Source organism: Mangifera indica, chromosome 8 (assembly GCF_011075055.1).
Source record: "Mangifera indica cultivar Alphonso chromosome 8, CATAS_Mindica_2.1, whole genome shotgun sequence".
NCBI lineage: Eukaryota > Viridiplantae > Streptophyta > Magnoliopsida > Sapindales > Anacardiaceae > Mangifera > Mangifera indica.
Window position 1 is genome coordinate 125,563 of NC_058144.1, and position 20,190 is coordinate 145,752.

General features: G+C 34.6%; 3 protein-coding genes and 1 pseudogene across 8 annotated transcripts; all 4 read right to left on the reverse strand.

Moving 5' to 3' along the window:
• Positions 1 to 3,909: 3,909 nt before the first annotated feature.
• Positions 3,910 to 5,675, reverse strand: LOC123222607 (E3 ubiquitin-protein ligase ATL4-like). Its single transcript, XM_044645459.1, has one exon. It carries the CDS (start codon positions 5,582 to 5,584, stop codon positions 4,505 to 4,507), a length of 1,080 nt encoding a protein of 359 aa, XP_044501394.1. The 5' UTR covers positions 5,585 to 5,675; the 3' UTR covers positions 3,910 to 4,504.
• A 462-nt stretch (positions 5,676 to 6,137) lies between these two features.
• Positions 6,138 to 7,156, reverse strand: LOC123223292 (annotated as a pseudogene).
• A 303-nt stretch (positions 7,157 to 7,459) lies between these two features.
• On the reverse strand, positions 7,460 to 10,285 carry LOC123222608 (protein CLP1 homolog). 6 transcript variants are annotated; one of them, XM_044645463.1, is made up of 4 exons: positions 10,031 to 10,285; positions 9,033 to 9,107; positions 8,205 to 8,381; positions 7,460 to 7,756 (listed from the first exon to the last, which is right to left on the reverse strand). In XM_044645463.1, the coding sequence occupies exons 2-4, from the start codon at positions 9,056 to 9,058 to the stop codon at positions 7,594 to 7,596; spliced, it is 366 nt and encodes a 121-aa protein (XP_044501398.1). In that variant the 5' UTR covers positions 9,059 to 9,107; positions 10,031 to 10,285; the 3' UTR covers positions 7,460 to 7,593. The 6 variants fall into 6 exon arrangements, with proteins under 6 accessions (XP_044501398.1, XP_044501397.1, XP_044501396.1 ...); XM_044645462.1 differs by having other exon boundaries at positions 9,995 to 10,285; XM_044645461.1 differs by having other exon boundaries at positions 9,956 to 10,285.
• Positions 10,286 to 17,167: 6,882 nt separating this feature from the next.
• LOC123222849 (probable serine/threonine-protein kinase PBL19) lies at positions 17,168 to 19,698 on the reverse strand. Its single transcript, XM_044645835.1, has 4 exons — positions 18,737 to 19,698; positions 18,163 to 18,423; positions 17,948 to 18,070; positions 17,168 to 17,846 (listed from the first exon to the last, which is right to left on the reverse strand). The coding sequence occupies exons 1-4, from the start codon at positions 19,091 to 19,093 to the stop codon at positions 17,250 to 17,252; spliced, it is 1,338 nt and encodes a 445-aa protein (XP_044501770.1). The 5' UTR covers positions 19,094 to 19,698; the 3' UTR covers positions 17,168 to 17,249.
• Positions 19,699 to 20,190: the final 492 nt, after the last annotated feature.

Consider the following 20,190-nt stretch of genomic DNA (forward strand, 5'->3'; position numbering starts at 1 on the left):
TCGTCTTCAATCAAATGTTTTATCCATGGAGTCGACACCAACTTTAACCAAGATATTTTCTTTAGCCTCTCAAGAAGAGTAAACAATCACACAAAAACAACAGCTGCAACCCACATTTGAAGATGCAACCTTTACAGCAAAGAATGATCGTTTAAGAGGACAAACCAAACAAATTGGAAATAATTATCAAAAGGTATATGATCATTGTGGAAAGAATGGGCACCTAAAAGATGTGTTTTGAAATTGTAGGTTATCCACCAAATTGGAGGACAAGTCGACCAAAGGGATAACAACATAGACATGGTGCAAGTCCAAATAGCCAACGCACAGGAGTTGGCAATAATATGCAACAAAAACAAGGACACAACGACAGTATAGCTATTGCAGCAGACCAACAAAGCACAAACCTGCAGGGTACATCATTCCAAATTTGGGATTGACGTCAGAAGAGATGTCAAAACTAATAACAATGTTGGATTCTCAACATAACAATGGTAATGAGACCATAGCCAATTTTGCAAGTAAAAGCATTTTTATAATTAATCACTGGATCATTGATAGTGGAGTCTCAGGGCATATGGTTGGTAATGATAAATTATTTGATTGCACTAAACATGTTTCCTCTTATCCCTTTATTAATATACCCCAACGATACAACATTAGAAGTATTACAAATTAGACATGTCTAAGCCACACCTTTGTGGCATCAACGCCTAGACCACTTACATTTCAATAAATTGCATGGTTTACCAAACTTTTCCTTCTCAAATAAAATTGATAACATATGTGATGTTTGTCATAGGGCAAAACAAACTCGATTATCTTTTCTTTTAAGTCTTACATAGAGTATTAAACTTTATGTTCTTATTCATGTGGATATCTGGGGATGATATAATTAACCTTCTTTTAGTAGAGCACATTATTTTTTAACTATTGTTAATGATTTTTCTAGACGCACTTGGGTATTTTTTATGAAATTCAAATCTCAAACTTGTGATTATATGACCATGTTTTATAAGTTTATTGAAACACAATCTGGTACTAAGATACATGTTATTCATAGTGACAATGGTACAAAATTTTTGTCCTAAAATGACTTCCTTACAGAACATGGTGTTGATCATCATACATTTTGCGTTGGTACTTCACAACAAAATGGCCAAGTGGAATGCAAGCATCGTCATATACTTGAGGTAACCTAAGCATTACATTTTCATGTTTATTTGCTTTTGAAATTTTGGGGGGGAATGTGTTTTAACTGCTATTTATCTTGTTAACTTGATGCCTACACCCATTCTTAATAATAAAAGCCCTTATGAAGTTCTTTTTAGTAAGAAGTCTAGTTATGAAAATTTGAGAGTATTTGGATCTCTTTGTTATGTCTATAATAAAACACATGATAAATTCTCACCTCACTCTACAAGATGTATTTTCCTTGGATATCCCCATGGTAGGAAAGGTTTCAAGGTGTATCATTTAGAAAAAAAGAAAATATTTGTGTCAAGAGATGTTATCTTCTATGAAAACCATTTTCCTTTTTAGGCAAAGTCTTTTGTGACAACCTAGGAACCTATCATGACAAATAGTCCAATATCACCAGAAAATTCTGAAGAATTTCTAGTACCCACCATAATAGAAACACAATTTTATGAAGAAGTTCCTTCCCAGATAATTGTTCAACCAAACCATGAAAGCTATGTAGAAACTGCCTTGCATCAACTTGACTTATCGACATCACATAACATAATCAACACCAATTGATTCAAAATAGGTCTATAAGATCAAATATAAGTTAGATGGAATAGTGAAATAGTTCAAAGCACATCTAGTGGCCATAGGTTACCCTCAAGTTGAGGGGATTGATTACCATGATACATTTGCACCTATAGCCAAGATTACAACCTTGCGAGTCCTCTTGTCCCTAGTAGTAATCAGTAATTGGGAATTACATTAGTTAGATGTGAACAATATCTTCTTACATGCCAACTTAGAAGAAGAAGTATACATGAAAGTTCCCTTAGGTTTTGCAAAGCTTAGAGATTATCGAGTGTGTAAATTAAGAAAATCTCTCTATGGATTAAAACAAGCATCCCAAAATTGGTTTCAAAAGTTTGCCACTACTTTTCAAGGAGTTGGTTTCCACCAATCCAAGATTGACATTTATCTTTTTACTTTTATAAGAGGTACCTTCTTCACCACTATTTAGGCTTATGTAGATGATGTGGTTATTGCAGAAAATAATTCAATCACCATTCAAAAGGTTAAAGATCATCTCAATAATGCCTTTAGTATCAAAGATTTAGGAACATTAAAATATTTTCTTGATATAGAAATAGCTAGGAAAAAGAAAGGAATTGTGATAAGTCAACGTAAATATACTTTGAATTTGCTTGATGAAGTCAAACTCTTAGATGCTAAGCCTATAGACTTTCCAATGGAATCCAAACAACATTTAATTGAAGATGCAAAAGATCTAATTGAAGATGTAGGCCAATATTGACAACTTGTAAGGTGATAATTATATCTCACTATCACGAGACCATACATCACTTATCCAATCAAGTACCTAGCGAGTTTATGCATAGTCCTCGGACACCATAATTACAAGCTGCACATCATGTCCTTAGATACTTGAAACGAACATTGGGTCAAGGAATCCTTTTATCCTCATCCAGTTCCTTCCAACTAATTGCCTATAGCGACTTTGATTGGGCTAGTTATCCAAAGACGTATAGGTCCACTACAAGTTATGTCATTTTGCTTAGATATGGTCCAATTTCTTGAAAGTCTAAGAAACAACCCACAGTTTCTCATTATTCTACAGAAACTGAATATTGTACTATGACTAACACTACTAGTGAATTGTTATGGCTTCGGTCCTTATTTTTAGATTTGCAAATTTGATTCTCTCATCTAAAGTCTTTAATTTGTGATAATCAAGTTGTTCTTCATATTGCTGCAAACTTAGTTTTTCATGAACACACCAAACACATTAAGATTGATAGTCATTTCATTCGAAATCGATTGCTCACCAAGGAAATATGCACTGCCCACATTCCTTCTTCTCATCAAGTAGCTAATCTTCTCACCAAAGCATTAGGAAAAGCTGTTTTTCTTCATCTCCTTGGCAAGTTGGGCATTTGAGATCTTCACACTCTAACTTGAAGGGGGAGTGTTGAGAATATACAGTTGATATATTGAGTTGATATGTCAAATATTATAATCGATATAACTAAATATTTTAATTGATATAGTTGATATGAATTGATGCAGTCAAATATTATGGTTATCTTGTATATACTATAGGACCCTATTTAGTTGTTTAATTATCTCTTTGTATTTTTTTTTCTTCTTTATAAGGAGATATTTTGGTTGTATATATTCTTACACAATATTGGAATGCACAAGTTAAAAGTTTTACCCACTATTATTTTTTTCTCAAATTGAAAGATAAATTAAAATTGTAAGTCAAAAATTTTATAAGTCCATTGGTATTATAGAGTTTGTTTAAGCCCAAAAGTTCACTGAATCAAAAAATAAGGAATTCAAACTCAGTTTGATAATAAGTGTAACGAGTAACTTGAAATGACTAAGCTTGTTTGCATCCTAGCACAAGCAAGTACGATTCAGATAAGTTTTAAAAGCCTGCAAATGGACTTTGACAAACGTGATCATTAAGCCAAATTTAATTTTGATTAAGCCATGCGTTGAACCAATTGGTGACTCGGTCCTTGCTTTGAAGTGGAACTAGAATAATCAATGAAGTTGATTTTGAGCTTGTGGTTTGGTCTATGCAGAGATGATGCTTGAATTAAACTCTTGATTATCTAATGAACTAATTTCTTCCAAAAAAAGAAAAAAAACTCCATCTCTCAGACTCAACCAGGTTCTCTCTTGTCTATGATATTAGCATGAAAGCCAAATAAGGCTTGTTACATCAATTTTCTTGAATCATATTTAGTTGAGAGAATGCTCTGATTATGTATGGTTAAAGGAAAAAACAAGAGCTAATATATTGGACTAAAGAAATTGTTGTCTTGTTGAATGTTGTTTAATCTGCAGAAAACACTGCAAATGAGCTTGTTGACATCATTAACAGAAATCCAACATCTCCCACGCCACAACTAAACGACAGTCCTGCTCTCGGGTGCATGGCCTTGCAATATGTTGAATTATGAAAGGGGAACTGCATCTGCAGTGCACACTAGAAGATGATTTTACACAAGTGTTTGCTTCCAACTTTGGTGGCACCAGAACCTTTGAAAACGCTACTAATGGCTCAACATACATGTGAATTAATGGTTCAAATAAGTGATCTGTTTGACAAACAGACAACCATTTTGACTTTGCTTGCTGTATCCACACCCACACCATTCATGATGCTGGCGAATGGTTTGCTTGTGTAATGGAGTGGACGCCGCAAAAAACTTAACAACAGACTGACCCTAGCCAGAGTGAACAAGGCAAAATTAGAAATGCACCTAAACAACACGCATATTTACATTCATACCCCTGACAACCAACGAAACAGTTCGCTGATTTCTTCCCCCGCACGATTGGCTTCCAAGTCAGAATCTCCAACACCGGCCACATCCGTCCGGCGACTGCTTCCGGTATAGAACCTTCCAGAGCTCCTGAACGATAACGTTCGTGATGAAAGGGAAAAAGATAGCCTATCAACGTAGTCCTTGAGCCAGCTCCTTCCCACGGCTACTTCGGATGCTAGATTGGCCTCTGAAGTAGGTGAAACTGAGTCTGCTACAAAAGCAGTGTCCTCTTTATCAGAAATACTTCTCTGATATGTTCGGTCCATCGTGATATCGTAATCCCCCTCAACGATGTAATCAAATGAACCAAGAGAGTACGATCTTGGTTGTAGCTCACCTGATTCTGGAACGGCTTGGCGGCGGCTGATTGAGCCAATCTCAAGACGGAAACTATCAGTATCCCCAACCGCTGCAGAAGAAGCCTGTATACCTTTCAAAACATCAGATTCAGAGGAATGGATCGGCGATCGGCATAGAGGACAAGTTTGGTTGGACTTAAGCCAGATGTCAATGCATAGAGCATGAAACGCATGGCAGCAAAGAGGAAGGAGACGAAGCTGATCCTGTGGCTCAAACTTTGACAAACAAACAGCACAATCTCCTCCGGAAGAGGAAGGACGAGTGACGGAGGAGAAGGTGAAGAGCGGAAGCGAGTCAAGGATAGATAAGGAAGGATTTTCCGGTGAAACACGGCGAGAGTCAGCATTAGTAGAGACAGTAGTAACGGTGGAGAGATGGCGGAGACAGCGACGATTGAGATGACGAAGAAGGAAACAAAGAGAGATAGAACTAAGTAAAGTAATGGCTAGGATTAAAAGGATAACGATAAAACTTGGTTTGAATTTATCAAAAGAATGAGAGTGATGAGTGTTGGTGTTAATATAACTTCCAGTAACATAGAGATAGGGAGGAGGAGGTGGCATTGACATGACGGGCGGGGCGGCTGGGGAGTGAGTAAGAGTTTTATGAAATAAAATGGCGATAGCGGTGGAAATGATGGTGGTTGTGGTGGGGGTAAACAAGTCATTAAAAATCATTAAATCAAACTGCAAAATTCAGATGAAACAAGTAAATGCGGCCAGATTTTAAGAGACGACGACATAGCAAGATGGGTGTAGGTCTGGACTTGAATGAAAGAACCAACGTTGTCTCAAGGTGGGCCAATTCTCTCTGGAGTAGACAGACAGGACGTGGAATGGAATGATGGAAACCAAGAAGCGAGGCGTTCAATTATTCTATAATAATAAGAAAGAAGCATATAACAACCCTTATAAAGTAGTGGCATCATCTCTCACATACACTTGCTTTGCGCCTGCTTGTTTATTCTAATATTTTGCTTGCTTGCTTTCTTTACACTCTTGGCATGCACTGAAAGCTGATCAGGAATATGAAGATTTTGGTTGAAGAAGAAGAAGAAGAAAAAGAAAGTGATGTGGGTCAAGCTTTTGTATTTGGTTAGTAATGAATTAAAAACTCTGATGAAATGACAAGAATGGAACAGGAACAAAATTGGAAAATTTGAATTCTTCAACTAGAAATTGAATAAATGAATGATCCGTATAATAGTATTTTTATAGCAGTAAAAGGAAAACACTAGTTGCCACCTCTCTTCCCTGCTTTCTACTCTTGGCGTGTCCTTCAAAACCGTAACACTTGTAAGTTGAGTTCACAAACGCCTTATGCATGAGCTATTCTACAAAGGAAGAGACTTCTTGATGTGCTTAAATCTTTTTTTTTTTTTTTTTAAATGTTTGTATAAGATGTCGCCCTCATATACAAACATCACACAGGGAATTGAAATCAGGCGAGTTTTAGTCTCCATCTCAGCTGCCAAATCCAAGAATACATTATCCCTACTGAACAATATATTGACATGATCTAGAGGGGTACAAATGGAAGCTTGTTACCAAGAAGATACGGGTGTGGAAACTGACCCCACATCTCAACAACTAAAAGACCAAACAGATATATCTTCCCAATCCACCCAATAACAAATCCAACCTTTCTCAGAAGCACCAGCCTTCAAATTTGATTGAGCAACATTTTTCTTTGCAGCTGCAGTTGCTTTAGCTACTGCATCTTCTGGATGTTTTACAGAAAAACCAAGCCACATTAATACACGGTGCAACATCAACGGAAGAACTTTTATTGGATATTCTTAGGCTTCATGTAGCTGTAGGAATAGTGAGAAACAAGATACTGCATAACATATAAAATATAGCATTCCACCACATTAGCATATAAATTGCTGCTGCATGTAAGAAGTACATAAGCAAATTGCATACCTATAAGCAACATGAAGTAGTGTCTTGCATCCTTCAAACTTTGAGCTGCGACAATAGCAAGGGGAATCTCGAAGTGAAGAGATGCTTTCTCATGTACATGCCACCCAAAAATAAACCGCAAGTGTAGGCATAAGCTATTCATCTAGCCATCATCCCAGGTCTGGGATTCCTCCCACGCTACAACAAATTACATAAAACGTAATAAAAATTTTCGTCTCAAAAAATCAAAAATTTGTCATTGATTGTGCATTGAATTGAGACAATTTTTTCATCCTCAAATGTATAATGAATTAGGGATAAAATTTTTTGTATTTGATTGTGCATTAAATTGGAAACAATTTTTTTAGTCCTTAAATGTGTAATAAATTAGGAACAAAATTTTTCAACTTTAATTGTATAATGAATTTGTGACAAAATTTTTTGTCATTAATTATGTAAAGAATTTTTTTTATCCTTAATTGTGTTATGAATCAAAAACAAAAAATTTTGCCCTTAACTGTATTGTAAATTAAGGTCAAGAATTTTCGTTCTTGTTCATGTTGTGAATTTGATACAAGAATTCGATCATAAATTAAAATTAATAATTATATTAATCCTCAAAATCGAAAATTCAATTAAAAAATATTAATCATATCAAATTATTACTATTACAAATCAACGAATCACATTGTAAATTGTTACTATTACAATTGTATTAAAAAAAATTAATTAACTAATACTAGCAAAATATTGTAAATCTATAAATGTACTCATTAAAACATCTAATTATATAACCATCTTGTGTTACCACAGGAAAATACAGACCTACGCATGTAATTGTGCTTATGAATAGATTCTATGGCCAGCACACTCAGACCAATGTATAATCTAGCCACAGTTTCAGTCAAGGTCTCCTCTCCCATCAGCAATATCATCATGTCCCCACTAGGTAGATATTCCATAATTAATACAAGTAGTCAGCATCTTTAAAGGAATAAAAGTGTTTCACAATGCAGTGACTGCCACATTCAGCAAGCAAATCCCCTTCAGCTCTAACATATTCATCTTGTGGTATATAAGCAATCACACGTTAAGAAGTTCAAACAAAATAATAAAAGGACATGGTAAATTATTCCACTCTTCATATCAGGAAAGTTTGTTTTTACCATTATAGAAGAATCCCAGATCAGATGAGACTAACCATATTATTAACTTTTCTTTTATGCACCAATTCATTGTAGGACTTAGTAATTGCAGAGTAATTATGCACATTATCTCATTATGAACATGGAACAAAAGATAATAGATACCAAAATATTTCTTTCTTATATCCTGGTCAGGGGAATCACTATAATACCTAGAGAGATTTACCATTCCACTATGTAGCAAGTACCTTGAGGGAAGTTGATCAGGTTCTTTGGCATAAGAAATAGCAAGAACTGAATGCAGCAAATCCTGGTCAATATTCACAGGCACTAATCTCAGAGGGTTGGCAACAGGATCTGCACCAACTGGTAGAGCTGATCTAGGTGCCTGTGGTCCGCCACCAATCTTGTAGACAAGCAGATCACTGAAATTTGCAACATTAGCATGTGGGGAGAGATTGTTAGTGAGGCCATAAAAATATTCCTGGTATAAGTAACATTAACATATCAATTTCTGAGGTAGTAACATAAATGTTGAACTGACGACAAAACTCTGTAACAAAACACCCATAGAAACTCAGGAAACGGTGCATCTTCATTTCATGCTTTAAAAAAGTTGCCATGTTCTTCAACAAGGGGAAGAGAGGGAAAAAAAAAAGAGGCCTGAGATTCAAATCAGTTAACATACAATTAGTCAAACAGTAGACCAAGCTTAATTTGATTGCTTTCAAAAATATTTGTTCCTAAAACATTATAAATCAATCACCTAACCTCAAATTCAAAATACTTAGAAAAAGCACATCACCATAAATAATTATTGCAATTTGGTTCAGTGTCTTTAGTTTCAAAGTTCCCTCATAATTTGCTGAAGCAGAGATGTTAAAATCAGAGAAACAGCTTGAAGGTCATGGAATAAATTAAAAACTAAAATGGTAAATTTGAAGTGAGCGATATGACATAAAACACAAACACTAGATTCAACAATGATATTTTGATATACGCCATATATGTTGAAACTGAATAAAAAAGACAAGTTAATTTGTCATAATCAACTCAAGAGAATAATTCAAGCAAACCTTTCTGCATGTTGTAACTGGATCATCAGAATAAGAACTCACCTAAGAATCTTTTGTTGTTTGAAGACCTTATCCCTGCAAAGTAAAATAACAAACAGTGAATTAACATATCGCATTGCTTATCCTAAAAAAATGATATAGCCAGAAACTTTCTCTGGTTGCTGTATGATTGATACGTAAAGGTCAAACCAAAACAAAGATGGCAGATGTCTTAGCCTAAGCAGATAATATTTAACAACTGTTGATATGTCAATTAGATAAACAGAGAGAATTATATGTTGTAACAACACATAATTCAGACCCTTCATTTAACGAAATAATTTTAAAACAATTAATTCAGACCCTTCATTCCATTAGGTACTGCTTAATAAAAATTTTGGGCTACTAATTAGTTCAGTGAAAAAATTCTTTACTTAGCAATTGTTCATAAAAAATGTGAAAGCAATTGGTTGAGACTGACTAAAACTAGTACAAATAATTAAGCATTGAAATCTAGATTGCTCAGACTTCAACTATTAGTGGACACATATGCTGACACTAGATTACTCAGAGCTTAAAGAACAGACTTCAACTATTAGTGGACAGAAATTAAGCATCGAAATCTAGAAGATTTTAGCAGAAACTAAAACAATAAAACACAGAGATGATGACAGGATTTCACATGTAATACAAGCAAGTAATTATTCTAGTATGACAGGTTATACAGAAATCATGGATGAGAATGTGGAGACATTATACATAGAACTACATTTGCAATAATGCAAATTAATGCAATCATGAAGATAAACTAAGATCTATTTAATTAAATTCAAATAAAAAACACATCAAATCACAGAAAACTGAAATTCATAAATACATCCTATAACAGCAGAAATCATACACTAGCGGAAGAAAAAATTTAGAGTTGGTCAAAGAACAAATACCTGACTTAAAAATAACACATCATTTATTCAAATTAGAACCTGGATTTAGGGATCTTGAATCCAATGGAAGCCTACTATTAATCTTCACAGCTATGATTTTCAAAAATTAAAGCAAATAGCCATTCCAGCACTATGTTTTGTAAATGGAAGAGAGGAGAGAACGATCCTGGATTTACGGTTCTTCGGAGGATTGCGTGCAGTTGAGTTGGGAGATTGGGGGGAATTTTAAAAGTGAAAATGTGCTGTTGCTTGGGAGTGGAAGCGCGGTTCCTTGATTTTTATAAGAAGAGAAAGGAATCAAAATGATAGAAGTGCTCGTGTGTTACTAGTTAGAAATTCTTTTAATTCTTTTATGGTTTATGGATAAGATCGATAATATTATTTTACGTAAAAATCAAAATGATACACTAACTAAGCAACAGGTAAGCATAAATACTTTTTAGTTTGAGTTCGTTGTATCAAAATTAACTATATTTTAAGACCGGTTTGAATAAATAATTATTTAATTATAAATTTGAACTAAATCAAGTTAAATATTTGAACCATCAATGTATATTATAAATTTGAATTGAATTGAAAAATCAAATTTAAACTGAATCAAACCACGAATTTAAACTATTAATTTGAGAGTTAAACTGAATCAAATATCCTCTAAAACTACAAATAAATCTTAACTTATTGGAGACGAAATTAAGATTTTATTCCATAAAATAATCATTTTAGGACAAAATTAAGATTTTGTCCTTAAAAATAGTATTTTGGGATAAAATTAAAATCGTCCTTAAAAATAAACTCTATCTTTTTTTTGGGATGAAATTTTCATTTTGTCCTCTAAATTTATGATTTTAGGATAAAAATAAAATTATCCTTAAAAAAATATTTGGGATGAAATAAAAATTATTTCTAAAAATAAATTCTATATTTTTTGGAATGAAATTAAGACTTTGTCCAAAAAAGTAACATTTTGAGACGAAATTAAAATCACCCCTAAAACTAAATCCTATATTTTTGAGATAAAATTATTATCATCCTATGACAAAAATAAAATCGTCTTTAAAAATGACATTCTAACACGAAATTAAAATCGTCCCTATAATTAAATTTTATGTTTTTGATAATGAAATTTTTATTTTGTCCCCTAAAATTATCATTCTGTGATAAAAATAAAATCGTTTCTAAAAGCGATATTCTGAAACGAAATTAAAATCATTTCTAACAATAAATTCTATTTTTTTGGACAAAATTAAGATTTTGTCCATAAAAGTAACATTCAAGAATGCAATGAAATTAGTTTTTAAAAATAAATCTTACATTTGTTGAGACAAATTTTATTTTGTCCCTTAAAATTATCATTTTGTGACAAAAATAAAATCATCCCTAAAAGTAACATTCTAAAATGAAATAAAAATTATCTCTAAAAATAAATTTTATGTTTTTTGAGACGAAATTAAGATTATATCTTTTAAAATTATTATTTTAGAATAAAAATAAAATTATTTCTAAAATTATTATTTTAGGATAACATTAAAAATAAATTTTAACTTATTAGAGGAGAAATTAAAATCGTGCTTAAATATCCTGTCTCTAAATTAAATTTTTGTTGTAGTGCAAGCCTTATCAGACAAGGCAAGCAAAACCATGATGGAGGTTGTTACTGGGGTGAGCTGCCATTTTCATCATACTGTATATACAAAAATAAGTCTCACCAGTACTTGGAATATAAATGTGCAGATATGGCAAAGCATATTTTCTTCCAAACTAAAAAAAAAAAAAAAAAACAGAATTGTATTTCTTCTAGTAATTAAGAAACGAATATACAAGCATTGTCCCACTTGTAGGTCAGAATTTCCAAGCCCAATATAACAAAGCAAACATTGTCCCACCGAATGAGGAGTTTGCAACAAGGTGAACACTCTCCACTCATCAACAAGGGTAATTTTTATATGTCTGGCATCTTCAACAAGTTGATTGTTTATTATTGCCTGGGGAGTTCAGCAAAAGATGATGAATCCCCTACTAGCCTACCAGTGAAAGAAGCTGACGGTGACTGGACGCTGAAGCCTAGTTTCCTGAGAAAGCAAGCACGCCCTCTGTCTAACAGGTTATAGAAAGCCAAAAAATTTTGGAGCCCAGTAAACATCATCACAAAGTCCCCTGCCAAAGGGAAGCAGACGGGGACTTCTTGTATCTGAAAAACAGGAAATGCATGACTCAATTCATATAAAATTCATTCAATTCATTTAAATGTTCTAATAAATAAGAGGCCGAAAGATTTATTCTCATCCAAGGTATAGTGAAATTACAAACTCTAACTCTTCAATTTTTAAAAACTCAAATACCCACCTTTAACCAAATTTCTGTTAAAAATATCCATTAAGATTAGAGGTAAAACCGTTATTTATTAAAAAATTTAAAATTTTATCACATTTTCCTTCTCAGGTTTAAAAAACTTATAATTTCTTTCAATCTAAAGTTTGAAAATTAACAAATATCTCCCAAAGGTTTGTTCATCTTCTCTCTAACGTCAATTTATCGTCTCTGACTGTTGGTCATCCTCCCTCCGGTCACTCTCCCTTCCCTCTCCGATCATCTTCAGTCGAGACAAAGACCTCATTTTCATCTCGACCAAAGATGGTCGGTGAGAGAAGGGAGAGTGATTAGAGGGAGAGATAAGGTGGGAGGGAAGACGGTTGACGGCCGAAGACAACAAATCGACGTCAGAGAGAAGAGGAACAAACCCTAGGAGGGTATTTGTCTATTTCAAACTTTAGGCTTGGAGAAATTAGAAGTTTCTAAACTTGAGAAGGAAAATGTAATAAAACTTTAATTTTTAAATTTTTTTAATAAATAATAGTTTTACCTCTAACTCTAACTGAGATTTTTTACAAAAATTTGGTTATGAGTGAGTAATTGAGTTTTTTAAAGTTAGAGGATGGTAGTTTGAGATTTCACTATACCTTAGGTGGGAATAAGTCTTTTGGCCTAAATAAAAATACTATAACAATTCAAAAGATTGTTAAAATAACAATGTTTTGTTAAGAACACTGGAAAAATTATGTGGAATATGATTTCTACTTTCAAATTATGGTCTTAAGTTAAAAAATTAACTCAGGATTATACTTAGAAGTTGATGGTTTTAGAAAACCACAACAATGTTTTGGACCCTTAATGTTATCAAATCGAATTGGAGGGTTAGCTGGATTGCGCCTAGTAACTCATAGGTAATCAAATGATTCCATCACCTAAATACATAAATCCTCTGTGGCAAATGGAGTGAAGCTATACATATTTAAAAATCAACGCACATTCAGGCTAAAATTTCTCAAATTCCACATTATGATCAAAACTAAAGAAAAAAATTTCAGCCACAAGAAAAGTTAACTTACCTGCCCATGCTACACAAATGGCCCTAAGGCTGGATTCGAGCCGCGCTGAGCTCGGCTTGCAGCCAGCTCAAGCTCGGCTCGGTTCGGTTCATATATGAGCGGCTCGAGTTTGGCTCAAGTTCGATTCGAGCTCAGCTCGGCTCGACTTGTTTTGGGCTCGCGTTCGGCTCGGCTCATTTTTTTTTATCAAAACGACGTCGTTTTTAATATATATTAATCAAAACGATGCCGTTTTGTATAAAAATTTTTTTAAAAAAACTGAAACGAGCTCGGCTTAGCCGAGCTCGTTTCGGGCTCGAACCGAGCCGAGCCGAAACAAGCTCGGCTCAGATCCAACCCTAAATGGCCCATAAGCCCCTCAGGGATAAGACTGGATTCGGACTAAGCCAGTTCGAGTTTGGTTCGGTTGAGCCCAAAATGAGTTGGCTTTAGCCGAGCTCGGGCTACTCGTCAGATTTTCTAATTAAAATTTTTGATACAAAACGATGTCGTTTTGATCAATATATATTAAAACGATATCGTTTTAATAACAAAAAATGAGTTGAACCGAATTCGAGTCTAAAATGAGCCGGTCTTAGCTGAACTCAGTCGAGCTTGAGTCAACTATATATGAATCAAACTGAGCTCGATCTTGACTCGGCTCGACTCTAACCCTAAGCCCCTGCTAAAACCGCCACAACCACCGCACAATCTGTGCCTATTACAGAAAGGCGGCCGAATCCCCTTACCAATCCCTTCCAACAATGATGTCTCAACACATAAACAAAATAAACTGGAGCAGTTACAGCAAACAAGTGGTTGAAACATAACAATACCACAAAAATAAACCCGCCCATCAATTTAACCCGCAATCAAGGCAACTAATCGAGAGAGAAGGAGGAGGGCAAGTCGGCTGACAATAAAAAAGAAATCAATTGTCAGAGAGGAGAGAAAACCTTAAAAGAGAAAATTTACCACTTTTTAAATTTTAAAGGAAAATTTGAAAAAAAAAATTATAAAATTTTTAAATTGAAGGAAAAAATATGATAAAAGTTTAGTTTTTTTCTTATTAAATGATAATTTTATTCTTAATTATAACTGAAATTTTTAATAAAAAATTGTTTATAAATAAGTATTTAAATTTTAAAAAATTAAAGAATAATATCTTAAAATTTTATTATAACTTAGGTGAAAACAAGTCTATTGGCCTTTAAAAAAAACTAACGCTTCTCTTAAACTTTTTGCAAACCCTAAAAAACTTTTCTTCATATGCTTCTTCTACTTCTTTAAATCGTGTCAGACTGTCGACTTTGATTATTTAAATTAAATTTTACCTTTATCTAATCTCATTAACATTTATAAATTCAAACGTGTTGGAAAATCATGGTTGGGTTGTAAAAAATGAGCAATATTATGTGTACCCATTTTTGATACATAATTCATGTACACAGTGATGTGTCATCATGTAATTAAGAGATTTTAAAACATGTGTCATCATATGATAAAAAAATATCCAATCACATGATTACACCTCATCTGTGTATACAAATTGTGTATAACAAATAGGTATACATAATTTTATTGATAAAAAATTATCTAAAATTAATAAAAATGATATATTTTGAGAGGATTTTCATTGAATTTTTGTCCATATTTCCAATTTAAGATAATAAAACAATTAGAAACTGGAGGCACGACATTTGCATTCTTCAAAGTTGCATTTTGCTATGATTTCAAGTCTATAATTTGGTATTGTTGTGTAGCTTTGCATAATTAAGCGGCAGAGGATTTCCCTTTTTTTTGTCGAAGAAATGGTAACCAGGGTTATAAGTAGAAACAAAGTGCGTAGGTGTAGAGATTATGAGGGGTGGTCGTTATCAAAATGAATCAGGTTTCTTTGTGCTTGATACGTGAATGCGTGACTTTCTCCGTGTGGAAATGGCTACGGAGGCAATGGAGATTTTGTGCTGAACGAGGAAAGAGGGAATCAGGCCGAGCTCGTATGCAATTACTACACTTTTCAACTTGTTGCTTAGAGTGTGTGCTTATAACAGTTTGTGGAAGTTGTTTAGGGATATGCTTGGTAAAGAGCCTGGGCTTTCTAAGTATACTTTCAATGTAATGATACTTGGACATTTTAGAAAAGGGTATGTTAGCATTGGCGAGAGTTTGTTTCATACAAATGTGTGTACCAGACATATATGCCTATATCATTCTGATCAATACTTATTGCATTAGGGACAGACTTCAGATTGATGCCTTGTGCAAAGAGGGAGACGCGGTACAAGCAAGAAAGATTTTTTATGGGATTCAAGATGCTTGACTTTCTCCAAATGTGGTAACATATAATACCCTGATCAATGTTTATGTTAAAGCAAGGGACATTGGTCAGTCTAACATGCCTTATGGTGAAATGAAGAGCAAAGGTACAGCTCCTGATGGTGTAACTTAAAATGTTTTGTTTTCCAGGCATTATAAATATGACTGGGAAAAAGATGGGGGCAGGTTGTTAATGGATTTGTGGGTATTTTGGTTGCTTCCACATTGCACATTCTATGATGTTGCAGTTGCATGACTATGTTGGGCGGTCATTTGGATGAGGCCCTAAATTATTTCAAGGATATGTTTGAGAAAGGACTACCTCCAAGTGTTGTTGCTTTCAACTCCATTAGTGCTGCTTATAGCAGGGAAGGTTTAGAAGAAATGCATATGAAGGACATAAAACTATGGATAAGTTTGGTCTGACTCCATCCACGTGCAGTTCTCTGCTCCTTGGCTTGTGCAAGAAGAGGAGACCGAAGAAACCTGGGATCTTTGGCGTATGAAGATAGAGAAAGGTTTTTCCGTCAATAAAGTGGCTTTTACCATGCTTTTGGGTGGGTACTTTAGGATGGGGGATCTAGTGGGAGCCCAAAATCTGTGGAATGATATGGATAGTAGGAAAATGTTTCTTGAGACCACAATTTATGGACATAGATCGGATTGAGTTAGTCCCTGATATAATCACATACATCACTGTGATTGGTGGTTCTTTTAAAGCATTAGACAAGGATACTGCAGATGAGTTTGCAAGAAAAATGTATGCCAATGGTTGAGATCCATATATCACAACCTATAATATACGGATCCATGGTTTCTGCAATATTTGAAAATTGAATCTAGATGCGATTATGCTGGATGAGCTTATTACTGCCACGGTAACATCTGACACTATGATGAATGGTGTTTGCAGTTGCACACTGGGGATGATAATAGCTGCAAGATTGCTTAATATGCTGTCTCACTTCTGCAAGTAGGGCATGCCAGAGGGACTTTATTGTGGAGTCAAAAGCTGAGTGAGATTTCCTTCGATTTGTTGAGACTTCCTATATAATAATGGACAGAGCTTACAGTAACATCCAAAGAAATGCTGAATTTGCTAGAGAAATTTCTACAACAGCCTCTGTTTGGATTTCTTCATGTACATTACATATGATTATTTCTGACTTTCATTCTTTATGCCTCCCTGGTGCACTTGTAATCATGAATTGTGGGAGGTTTGCAGTGACAACAATCTCCACTGTGCATACAGTCAGCTTTCCTGAGCAATCGTAATCATGGGGCTTATCAAAATATCAGCATTTGCCTGTCGCAACCAGAAGGAGACTTTCAGAAGCAAATTGATGATCAGACTTTCAGGAACTACTTCATTCTTCTTTTAAATTTTTGTATACATTATGAGACATTGAAGAAGATTTAATTCAAATTTTATATTTTACCCTAATTTTCATCTGTGACTCAGAAAAATCATGGTTAGAGAAGTGTTATCTGTATATTTCTGCACCTTTGAAACGATAGAAATATTTGGTTCGCTACATGCCACAATTGCAAATTAGGTTAAAATTCTTCCAAATGAAACACTGTCATTACATAGCCTGTACAAGGTACGGTTAGGCGTCTAAATTGACATCTTCGTTTTCCTGCTTAGGGTTTAAAAGCACGTCGGCCCTCTGCATGATCATCAATCTTCTTTTACTTGCTTCATCTACGTGTTCACTCAGTTTAGCTAAGTGAGCCATCCGTCTTTTCCATGATTCAGGAGGTTCAGATTGAGTGGTCTTATTTTCTGTTACTGGGTCATTTTCACTTAGCTCCAAATTCTTATTAGTAGGAGAAGAGTCAACTTCTTCCGACGTTTGCACTATTTGCTTCAACTTCTCCACCACCTGACTCATCTTGGGACGGTCTCTGGCACTCTTGGACAAACAACTGTCAGCTAATCTGGCAATTTTGCGAGCTTCATTGATAATAGAATGATCATTTTCTAGTCGTTGGTCCATTATTAACCCAAACTTTTTACTATCCACTGGATACTGCTTCACCCAGTCCAAAAGATTCTGCTCTGATTTTGGGCGGTTTCTTTCCAGTGACCTCCTTCCTGTAAGAATCTCATACAAGACCACCCCGAAACTCCACACATCACTTTTTGCCGTCAGATGCCCTGTCTCTATGTAATCTGGAGCCGCATATCCATTAGTCCCCACCACCTAATCATCCATAGCCAAAGCTAAGTTATTTATCCATAAAGAAATCTACTATTATTTATGTCTGATAGGAGAAAATACATTGACTACAATAAGTTACTTACTGCTGTTGAAACATGAGTACGCCCAGCCAGAGGTCCTTCCCTTGCAAGCCCAAAGTCTGAAAGCTTGGACAAAAAATTCTCATCCAGTAACACATTGGAAGATTTGAAATCTCGAAATATCACCTTCACCATTAAAATTACCACAGTTGAGATGGATAGAGACAAATCCTGAACACAAAGTAAAGTTGCAAGTGTAATTTATATCTAAAATGAACCTGAACTTCCAATCCTTCATGCAGATAGGCCAATCCTTGAGCTGCCCCGAGTATTATTTGTAATCTTGTTTTCCAAGGAAGAGGTGGCAATGCCCTGCCAAAAAGATGATATTCTAAGCTCCTATTTGGCATAAACTCATAAACAAGTAGACGCTGGATTCCTCTCTCTCCATCCACAGCACAGTATCCTATCAGCTTGACGAGATTCGGGTGTTCCACAACACCAAGGAATTGAACTTCCGCCACCCATTGTTTATGACCCTACATGAGTCACCAATTAAGTCAGCAGCAATACAAAACCATAATGCTTCCTCAGAAAAGCAACTTCAATTTGAATCAAGTAATTTATTTAACCAGTTTCTGAATAAGAAATTTCTTGGACTTAAAACTTTTTCCCCCCTGTGAGAGGTTTTTGTCAAATGCTTGAGTTTTGAGATCACTTTTATCGTTTCTTGGTAGAACAAAACAATAGGAGCTCGACAGTTAATTGGATGGCTACACATGAATAGAATGGAAGAAAAACAGGATTGAATAACTATACTTCCAAATAAAATATGTATAAGTATAACCATACCTGTAATCCATCTCTGTTAAGCTTTTTAATGGCCACAACAATGGAGTCACCTTTCCCGTCGGCAGGCGTAATTGAACCTTTATAGACACTTCCAAATCCGCCCTCACCAATCTTAAGCAGCCTATTGAAATCATGTGTGGCTTGCTTGAGCTCGGAGAAAGAAAATACTCGGAGATTAAGAGCTTTCTCTTCATACAACTCTGGTATGCCACGAGGAGAAGCTTCTGAGCATGAAGACTTAACCACACGGTCACCACCCGAATACTCATAAGATCTTCTTGATTCTTTCAACTCTGGAGCAGATCTTTCTTCCCTAATTCTGAATTTCTTCTCCTTGAAGTAGTGAAAGCACTTCATCTTTTGTTTTCAAGAGGGAAATTAATATTTTCTAAATACACTCAATTTCGTTAAATTTTCATTAGATAACTCCTCAAATTATTTGCTTCTGGAAACAAAAGAATGATGCAAAAAACAAGAAACATATAAATGACTAAACTACTTTGCAATACCCAGATGGGGAAACAGAAATTGTTGAGAAGGCTAATGGTTTGTTTCAACTTAATTAGTAGACCCAAATGAAAGACAGACAAGGAGAGAGAAGTTTGGGAAAGAAGAAAACAGGTAAAATGAAGAGAGAAGAGATTAAATAGTAGTCATTGACCTTGAGTGTGCTTTCCATAAAAGAAGCTCTTGTTTGATAGGTGGCGGCTGGCGAGTAGTTCGGTGGGACTTTAATAGGTTAAATATTTGACTGCAGAGAAAGATGAAGACTTTCTCAACCTTAATCTTTTCCCAGCAGACAAACAAATTCTCAACTCTATTGAATATTTCCAGATTTAATACAAGAAGTTGAACCTTTGATAAAAAGATTTTTGCTTGTAAAAGATTTAGCAGTGAAAGTAAACAGATCTTAATCCTTCTTCCCTGGATCACAACCCCTAAGACTTTCTTCTCTCAACACATCATCTGCTAACATTTCAGACCCAAAATATATATATATATATATATATATATATATATATATATATATATATAAAATTACAGAATAACATAATATTTGACTTGAATTCCCCTTACATATTATAATAATGTTAAATCCAGTTCACGTATCGTTACAAAGCAGCCAGCCACTAATGAAACAAGCCTCCAACCTGGAGTCAAAGTCATGATTATCATCTGTCTCTGTTAAACTTAATAGTGAGTCAGCAGGCAGAGTGGATCCCACTTGAGTTGAGATTTCCATTCAAAAGTAGACCAGTACATGTGATAGTCCATTCCAATGAATGACCTTCTTAAATGCTATTTTCATAAACTCAAGTGAAGTGGCATTAGGTAACTTGTTTAACTTTCTCAAGGACACCGTCCATTGTCACCATCCGATCACGATATAAATTAAAAAATTTAAATTCTTATTTATAAATTAATTATTATCAAAAGTTTTTAAAAATAAAAAT